Below are 10,276 nucleotides of genomic sequence, written 5' to 3'. Positions count from 1 at the left end.
CTGTATACAAGATCAATTTTTTAACATAAAATTTTTGAAATATTTTATTTCTCTGGGGCACGAAATCTGACACACCCTGTATGTATTTGACAATTTTTTTTTAAATCAATAAAAATTTAGTTGCTAAAAGAAAAAATACTTTTACTTACTTACTTTAATTTCGAATTATTTCTATAATAAAATCGAGCAAAATTGAATTGAAAATAGTTCAAATTGCTTTATTTTGGAAGAAAACTCTTATTAAAGCCAATATTTGATTGAAATACTTTGATTTAGGTTGATTCCCAACTTAAAATTGAGCCAAATCAATTGAACATATCACAAATTGCCTTATTTCAGCCTAAAATTAGGATTGAAGCAATTATATTTACAAAATACATTAACTTCGAATTATTTCTATATTAAAATCGAGCAAAATTGAATTGAAAATAGCTCAAATTGCTTTATTTCAGCCTAAAATTAGAATTGAAGCAATTATTTTAATAAAAACATTAATTTTGAATTAATTCTGTAGTAAAATCGAGCAAAATTGTATTGAAAATATCTCAAATTGCTTTATTTTCGAAGAAAACTCTTATTTAAATCAGTATTTGGTTGAAATACTTTGATTCAGGTTGATTCCCAACTTAAAATTGAGCCAAATTGATTCAAAATATCACAAATTGCTTTATTTCAGCCTAAAATTAAGGTTGAAGCAATTATATTAATAAAATACATTAGTTTTGAATTAATTTTGCATTAAAATCGAGCAAAATTGGATTGAAAATAGCTCAAATTGCTATATTTTAAAAGAAAACTCTTATTAGAGCCAGTATTTGGTTGAAATTCTTTGATTTAGCTTGATTTCCAACTTAAAATTGAGCCAAATCGATTCAAAATATCACAAATTGCATTATTTCAGTCTAAAATTAAGAGTGAAGTAAGTAAACCCAGTTTCACCCCATTTCATCCCTTAACGACCCTCCCCACATTTCATCCCCGATAACAGCGATAACACTTACTGTTATATCTGCTAGTAGGCAGAAGTCCACTGTTAAGCATGGACAATTTAATCGTGTTGGGGAGCGTCACCAGCGACGTTGCCGCACTGATGTGTCTCTTTTTCCTCGGTTTTTCCACATCGTTGTATCTTGGGGTAGATCGCGATCGGTGTTTCCTCCTAACCGTCCCTGATGAATGTTCCTTCAACTTCATATCCGGTTCGCTCGACATCCTGACTGGCACTCTATTTATCGCTGCTTTAAATCTACGAATTTATCTCGTGAAAATCCACCAGCATTTTGTAAATAAACTCTGAAAAAAAAAACGAAAAAATGTTGGTAGATAGTCCGGTGACAAAGTGAGGATTTATTTCGGAGGAAAGTTGCAAGGTCGCGGAGTTGGCTGCGGCCCAGAACCAGGAAAACAGGCGATTTGTTAAAATCATTGTTTTTTGCTCCAAGGAAGCTACTAGAAAAATAATTTTTAAGTGAAGTCTAGTCAAAAAAAACACTCCCTTAGTATATGTATACAGGGTGTTAAAAAAAGATTGTAAAATATTAGTAGTATGGACCGAAATAAACAAAAATGTTTTAAAAAAACGAATAATCTTTGATATCTCCGACTTTTTTGATTATTTTAGTCCATACTTTTATCTAATGAAATATTTTACAATCTTTTTTTAACACCCTGTAGAAGGTGTTTCAGAAAAAATTGACAAATAAGATATTCCAAAAACATGGAAAAAACGTTTAAAAAATTTCAACAATTCTCTGGAGATTTTGATATTTCTCAAATACATATAATATTCGGGTTTATAATAAAAAAAAATAAAAAAGCTCTTATGCTCTTTCTCTTTCTTATGCTTTTCTCTTATGCGTTCTCTCTCTCTCTCTCTCTTTCTCCCTTATTACACTTATTAGAACATGTGCACATGTTTTCAAATTCGCACTCTGCCATCTCTTATTAGAATTAATATTTAAATTTGAATTAGAGAAAAATGTTAAAATCATTGTTTTTTTGCTCCAAGAATAATTTTTAAGTTGAAGTCTAGTCAAAAAAAACACTTCCAAAATTGATATTTTTTCACCGAAAAATGTCTTAGTATCTGTATATAGGGTGTTAAAAAAAGATTGTAAAATATTAGTAGTATGAACCAAAATAAACAAAAAGTCTTACAAAGCAAATAAATGTTTTAAAAAACAAATAATTTTTGATATCCCGACTTTTTTGTTTATTTTAGTCCATCTGAAATATTTTACAATCTTTTTTTAACACCCTGTAGAGGGTGCAACAGAAATCAGAACTAGAAATACGGAAAAAATATTTAAAAAGTTTTAACAATTCTCTAGGGATTTAGATTTTTTCTCAAAAATATATAATATTCGGGTTTACAATAAAAAAGCTATTATGTTCTTTCTCTTTTTTATTCTTTGCTCTTATACACACTCTCTCTTTTATTATACTTATTCGTACATGTGCACCTGTTTTAAAATTCGCGCTCTTATGTGCCCGCCATCTCTTATTAGAATTAATATTTAAATTTGAATTAAAGAAAAATGTTAAAATCATTGTTTTTTTTGCTCCAAGAAAAATAATTTTTAAGTTGAAGCCTAGTCAAAAAAAACACTCTCAAAATTGGTATTTTCTCATCAAAGAAATGTCTTAGTATCTGTATACAGGGTGTTAAAAAAAGATTGTAAAATATTAGTAGTATGGACCAAAATAAACAAAAAGTTTTTACAAAGTATTTTTTTATTTAAACAGATTGAAAATAAATGTCTTAAAAAACATCTCCGATTTTTTTGTTTATTTTAGTCCATATTTTGCCTCCTGAAATATTTTACAATCTTTTTTTAACACCCTGTAGAGGGTGAAACAGAAACCAGAACCAAAAACATGGAAAAAATGTTTAAAAAATATTAACAATTCTCTGGGGATTTTGATTTTTTCTCAAAAACACAAAATATTCGGGTTTACAATAAAAAACCTCTTATGTTCTTTCTCTTTCTTATGCTTTGCTCTTATGCGCTCTCTCTCTCTTATTATAAAAAATAAATTTTATAAGTCTAGTCAAAAAAAAACACTCCCAAAATTGGTATTTTCTCATCAAAAAAATGTCTTAGTATCTGTATACAGAGTGTTAAAAAAGATTGTAAAATATTAGTAGTATAGACCAAAATAAACAAAAATATTTTAAAAAACGAATAATCTTTGACATCTCTGTATTTTTTGATTATTTTAGTCCATACTTTTATCTATTGAAATATTTTACAATTTTTTTTTAACACCCTGTAGAGCGTGAAACAGAAACCAGAACTAGAAATATGGAAAAATGTTTAAAAAATTTTAACAATTCTCTGGGGATTTTGATTTTTTCTCAAAAACACATAATATTCGAGTTTACAATAAAAAAGCTCTTATGCTCTTTCTCTTTCTTATTCACTCTGTCTCTCTCTCTCTCTCTTATTATACTTATTAATAAATGTCTTTATCTGTATACAGGGTGTTTAAAAAAAATGTAACATATTAGTAGTATGGACCAAAATAAACAAAAAAGTCTTTACAAGGCAAATAAATATTTTAAAAAACGAATAATGTTTGATATCTAAGACTTTTTTGTTTATTTTAGTCCATACTTTTACCTCCTGAAATGTTTTACAATCTTTTTTTAACACCCTATAGCGGGTGAAAGAGAAGCCAGAACTAGAAATATGAAAAAAATGTTTAAAAAATTTTAACACTTTTCTGGGGATTTTGATTTTTGTCAAAATTTGGTCAATTTTTACCCGGAATGTATACAAGGTGTTCCGTTTTTACTCGTCAGATCAAAACAAAATTTTACGAAATAATTTCGATTTTATTTGAAAAATGTGCTAAAACACTCGGGAAATTTAATTTTTCTTTACTTTGTTTTATTGAAATATAGCGAAAACTCTGAGATTTTGGTACAAAAACATGCTTAAAAGCATTTTTGACCACATTTTATGATTTTTTTGGCTTATTTTTGACTTAATTTTGCCCAAAAATTATTTAAATCGAGTGAAACAAATTAAATTTTATAATTCTTTCTAATTTTTAGGCGTGTTTGGATATAATTTTGCAAAATCAATGAACCTTTGGTTTTTTAATTTTTCAAATTAATTTTTTTATTTCAAAAACGAGTTTAAACATTTGAAAACAGCAAAAATAATGCCATTTTTAGCCTATTTTGTCAAATTTTTGACTTGTTTTCAACTAAATTTAGCGAAATAATTGTGTTTCTACTTAAAAATCGTGCTAAAACGCTCCAGAAATTTCGAAATAATCTGATTTTCGACTTAGTTTGTTCATTGTTCCATTTGTTTTAGTAAAATCTCTCGAAAAACTTGAAATTCTAGTGCAAAAACGTGTTTTTCAATAAATTTTGTCGTTTCTCCAATCATTTTTGTCTTAATTTTGCGCAAAACCGTTTAAATTGAGTGAGAAATAAAATAACACCAATTTCATTTTTTTTGTAATTCTTAGGACAAAATTTTGCAAAATAAATAAGCCTCTGGTTTAAAAACGAGACAAACTAAAAAAAATTATCAATTTTGATTTGGTTTTATAATCTTAAAATTGATTTTTTTTTGCTTTCAATTTAAAAACGTGCTTTAACACTCAAAAAGGCCTATTTTGTTATTTTTTTCAACTTGTTTTTAACAAAATTTTGAGAAAGAATTCCGTTTCTACATGCTAAAACGGTCGAGAAATGCAGAAATAATATATTTTTTGACTTAATTTGTTAATTTTTTTAATTGTTTCAGCAAAATCTTTCGAAAAAACTGAGATTTTAGTAAAAACTTCTTTAATAGCATTTTTGACTAAATTGTGCAGTTTCTCGGTTTATTTTTGTTTTAATTTTACTCAAAAATCAGTTAAATCAAGTGAAACAAACAGAACAACATCAATTACAATTTATTTTTATTATTTTTAGACATGTTTGAATATGATTTTCCGAAATAATTGAGTCTTTGGTTCAAAAACAAATTACAAATTTAAACAGATAATAAATATCCAAAATAAAAAGTGGACTTAGAAACCAGAAGAACAGAAATAGAAGAAAATTACTTTCTTGAAAGGTGAATACAGTTTAAAGATTGTACAGATTTAAAGCTTGCAATTTGAAAGAAAGTATCTTTGAGAAATGTTTACATTAAAATATGGATAAATGTGTGTGCAAAGACAAAAATAAAGATTAAAGAGACAAAAACTAAGACTTTTAAAGATAAAGAGAAATAATTTTAAAGACTTTACAAACGCAATGTGACAATTGAAAGATTACTGTGAAATAAAAAAGTAGAATTAGAAAAACAGAAGCACAAAAATAAAAGAAAATATAAAGATTTCATTGAGGTATAAAGATTCAAAAAACATTAAAGACACATTTTTTTTCTTTTTTTTTTCAAAAAATAAACTAGAAACTGATCTAGTTAGGAATTTGATTGGTTAAATGTATTTTTTTTTAAAGCTTTACAATTCCCTTTCAATTGCGACAATTAAAATTTTCATCCCATTTAATCCCCGATGCTGAAAACGCAAATCCCCAATTAATCCATGTTGTCAACGCATCGGCAATTTGTCTCTGATTAAATCAATTTTTTCTCTCGGCTCTGAATAAAGCAAGATCTCGCGTGAAAATTAAACGAATTAAAACTGAAACTTGATTACAGTCAAGTTTTTTTAAAACTAATTAGTTTTTTGTCTCCTGATGAAGAGACGAGTAATTGCTGTAATTTAGAGTGAGCTAAAAAATTGTATTTTGCATAATTTCAGTGTGATTTTTTTGGAAAAAATTATCTTTTTGTGCCATATTTACGAGCCGATAATAATTCCAGTCGTAAATATGTAATCGTTGAAAATAAATAACTTCCATTACATTTGGCACGCGTTCTATTTTATTTTTGCCGATCTCAAGGAATTTAATCGCAATTGAACCGTGTTTTACTCTTAATTGTGGTATTTTTAAATAAACTTGAGTGTGGAGATGTGAATAAATTAAAATAAAACATTTTTTTCTTCTAGCAATGTTTCAAACATTGATTTTGTAGCAATTTTGGGCCAAATAGTTACTGAATTAATAAAGCAAAAATAGTTGGTGAATTACAGCAAGATTTGGAGATTCTAAAGCTATTTGAAGAAAGTTTACTAGAATTACAAAAAATTTCAAGAATTTCTAATATCGAAATAAAAGATTGTGTTTTGCCACTTTTTTGACATTTTACTTTTCAACAATTGGTAAAATAGAAGTTTTCGTTACTAAATTTAACAAATATCAATATGAGAAGTCTAAATTTTAGACTTTTTGCTAAAAAATTCTGTTTTTAAAATATAGCAAATTTCACATTGCAATTCTTGTTTACTGAAATTTTCTCACATTGTATTGCCCTAATTTTAACTTTTAACAAGAAATTTACTACAAAATTGGGTTTTAATTATGTTTCGGCTGAAACGCATCCTGAAATTTTCAAATAATTGGGAATAATCTATTAAAATTTGGCTTTCATATTACAGGGCCAAGAATGAGATTTTTTTATATCTACTTTTTAGTTTTTAAAAAACAAATACTCTTTTTTTGAATTTCTTTTGATTCATTTAAAACACCAATTCCCACTTTGCTGTGGAACCAATAAGCTGGTTCAAAAACGAAGAAATTTGGGCGAAACAAACAAAAACAATTTTGATTTAATTTTGTAATTTTTTAACTTGCTTAAAGAGAATAAAAAGAAATATTTCTATTTCAAAAATGCGCTCAAACATTCAAAAATTATGACGTTTTTTGCCCATTTTGTTGTTTTCTTAGCTTGTTTTTAAGAAAGTAATTGCGTTTCTAGCTAAAAAATGTCGACAAAGTTTGAAATAATTTGTAGACTCAATTTGTCGATTTTTTAATTAGTTTCAGCAAAATTTTTCGAAAAACCTGAGATTAATAGGATTTTTGTAGTTTCTCGGTTTAATTTTGCTCAAAAATTAGTTAAATCAAGTGAAACAAAAAAAACAACAAGTACAATTTGTTTTTCTTATTTTTAGGCATAATTAATAATTTTTCAAAATAAATGAGTCTGGTTTAAAACCAATTAAAGTAAAGCAAAACAGTAATAAGGAAAAAATGATATCAATGTGGATTTAATTTTGTATTTTTTTAGGTTGTTTATTATGATTTTCAAAATCAAATTCAGAAACACATTTATTTAAACATTAATAACAAAATTGTAATTAAAAAAATGATTTAATTGGTACCTCCAAAATTACTGAAACAAATCTAACTTTAATAACGTAAAAAATATTACATAAACTTTTGAACAAGAAATAGTGGAAATAATTTACCCGCCACTGGTATTGGTTGCTATGACAATCTCTTATTACCATAGCTACACATACATTTCTATAGCAACTATTCATTTACACGTATCTGTTTCTCAGCCGACTCGTTAGGGTGGAAAAAAGAGTATTATTATAAAATTTGAAATATTCATATAAAATTACAAAAAATTACTAACAAAATGATTTAACTAAATAGAGTGTTTCAAAAATAACTGCTAAAGCAAAAACGACTTAATTAGCGCAAAATAACAATTATGATTTTTAACATAAATTTTAGAAACACATTAATAACAAAATTTACCGAAATAATTGAGTTTCTAACTGAAAAACGTGCTGAAACGCTCGATTAATTCTAAAATAATTTAATTTTTGACTTAATTTGCTAATTTTTTTGTTTGTCTTAGTAAAATCTTGCGAAAAATATGAGATTTTAGTATAAAAACGTGTTTTTGACCAAATTTTGTCGTTTCTCGGCTCATTTTTGCTCAAAAATTATTTAAATCTAATGTGCTAAACAAAATAACATCAATTTTATTATTTTTGTAATTTTTTAGCGTGTATGGATAAGATTTTGCAAAATAAATAAACTTCTGGATATTACCGTTAAATAAAGTTTTTATTATTATCATTATTAAAAACGAAGAAATTCCAAACAAAAAATTATAGCAATTTTGATTTGATTTTGTAATTTTTTGGCTTCGTTAAATAGAATATGCCTTCATTTTTTTAAAATGTGCTCAAACATTCAAAAAAGACAAAAATTACGACGTTTTTTCTAGCTGAAAAATGTGTTGTTAAAATTGTCGCCAAATTTTGAAACAATATATTTTTGTCGATTTTTAACTTTGTTACAATAAAATTTTTCGAAAAAATTGAGATTTTAGCACAAAAACCTCTTTAATAGCATTTTTGACCAAATTTTATTGTTTTATTTATTTTTATTTTGCTCAAAAACTAGTTAAATCAACAAACACAAAAAAGCAACATCAAGTATAATTAATTTTTGTTATTTTTAACCGTGTTTGGACATAGTTTAAAACCCAAACAATTTTGTAATTTTTTAGCTTGTTTATTCTGTTAAAAAAAAATTAATTTTAATAAATTTTTAAAAAGTGCATGTTTTCGTCAAAAAACGTCTTATTTCTAAAACTAAGCAAAATTGACTAATAAAAGTTTAGCGTAAAAACATTGTTTTAAAAGACTACATCTAAAAATGCAAAGAAACATATAGTGTTTCATTTAAAAAAACACAAGTTTGTATCGTAACTTATTTTTAGGACATGCTGTATAGTTGAAAATAATTTTAGGTGATGCACTAGATTAGTATCTACCAATGTCCTATACAATTTTTTTAAATTTTATCATTTAAAGGTCATTTATGGACTTTTTCAACTTGCTGGTACACCCTGTATAGTTTGTTTTGTTTGATAATAATACAAAATATTTTCGAATTAATTAATTTGAGCCGAGATTGGGCCCAAACGTGAAAGAGAGTTACATCCAGGATGTGGTTTTATGTCTGATATAAGATTTTTATGTGTTTTAATATTTTTACGACGGGTTCGAATCGATACTAAACTGATAAACAATCAATTTTCGGGCTATGAATCCGTCGCAGCAATCTCATCTTTGAAGCCATTATAAATAGAATATGGGGCATGCACTTGACCACAAAATACCACAGACTTGACCCGGTTGGGTTTTAAAATATGCTTCTGGAACATTTCCACTGTGAAGAAATCGAGAATAATTCAAAAAATTTTCATTTCGGCCAAGGATTTTTTGTAAAATGTCTCTAGAACTTCCTAGTGAGAAAAGTTTTATTGATTTAGTGACTTTGAAAAATTGGTGAAAATTGGTAACTTTCGTTAGTGAATGAAAAAAATTGTTTGAATTGTTTTGGAAAAAAACAAAACCCAGTTATATGTTATTTTGAACAGTTTTATATTATTTTAATTATTATTAAACGAAAAGTGACTAAGTTTTGAAATTTTGTTCAATTAATTGCAAAGATTTGCTGAAATGTTATTGCATTGATAAGTCTTTTTTCAGTTAAAATTTTGAGATATAACATAAAATATTCGAGTTTACAATAAAAAAGCTCTTATGCTCTTTCTCTTTCTTATGCTTTGCTCTTAGGCGCGCTCTCTCTCTCTCTTATTATACTTATTTGAACATATGCACATGTTTTAAAATTCGCACTCTGCCATCTCATATTAGAATTAATATTTAAATTTAAATTAGAGAAAAATGTTAAAATCATTGTTTTTTTGCTCCAAGGAAGCCACAAGAAAAATAATTTTTAAGTTGAAGTCTAGTCAAAAAAACAACTCCCAAAATTGGTGTTTTGTTATCAAAATTACAAAGCAAATTTATGTTTTAAAAAACGAATAATCTTTGATATCCGACTTTTTTGTTTATTTTAGTTCATCTGAAATATTTTACAATCTTTTTTTAACACCCTGTAGAGAGTAAAACAGAAATCAGAAGCAGAAATATGGAGAAAATGTTTAAAAAAATTTAACAATTCTCTGGGGACTAATTTTTTCTCAAATACATATAATATTCGGGTTTACAACAAAAAAGCTCTTATGTTCTTTCTCTTTCTTATGCTTTTCTCTTTTGCGCTCTCTCTCTCTCACTCTTAGTATAGTTATTCGTACATGTGCACATGTTTTAAAATCCGCCATCTCTTATTAGAATTAATATTTAAATTTGAATGAGCGAAAAATGTTAAAATCATTGTTTTTCCAAGGAAGCTACAAGAAAAATAATTTTTAAATTGAAGTCTTGTCAAAAAAAACACTCCCAAAATTGGTATTTTGTCACCAAAAAAATGTCTTAGTATCTGTATACAGGGTGTTAAAAAAAGATTGTAAAATATTAGTAGTATGGACCAAAATAAACAAAAAGTTTTTACAAAGTATTTTTTTATTTAAACAGATTGTAAATA

General features: G+C 26.4%; 1 protein-coding gene across 1 annotated transcript in view; it reads right to left on the bottom strand.

Annotated features, from left to right (window-relative positions):
• Positions 1-10,276, bottom strand: part of LOC123011704 (receptor-type tyrosine-protein phosphatase kappa) — a 50,403-nt gene that overhangs the window by 35,474 nt on the left and 4,653 nt on the right. The window contains exon 2 of the mRNA XM_044409288.1: positions 1,002-1,293. Coding sequence (XP_044265223.1) covers positions 1,002-1,212 — 211 coding nt within the window. The 5' untranslated portion in view covers positions 1,213-1,293. The remainder of the gene's footprint in view (positions 1-1,001; positions 1,294-10,276) is intronic.

Source organism: Tribolium madens, unplaced genomic scaffold (genome assembly GCF_015345945.1).
Source record: "Tribolium madens isolate multiple individuals breed KSU strain unplaced genomic scaffold, Tmad_KSU_1.1 Scaffold_91;HRSCAF=231;Tcas5.2_LG7, whole genome shotgun sequence".
NCBI classification, from domain to species: domain Eukaryota; kingdom Metazoa; phylum Arthropoda; class Insecta; order Coleoptera; family Tenebrionidae; genus Tribolium; species Tribolium madens.
Note: the sequence above shows the minus strand (reverse complement) of the source record. Positions and strands in the feature narration are given on the sequence as shown.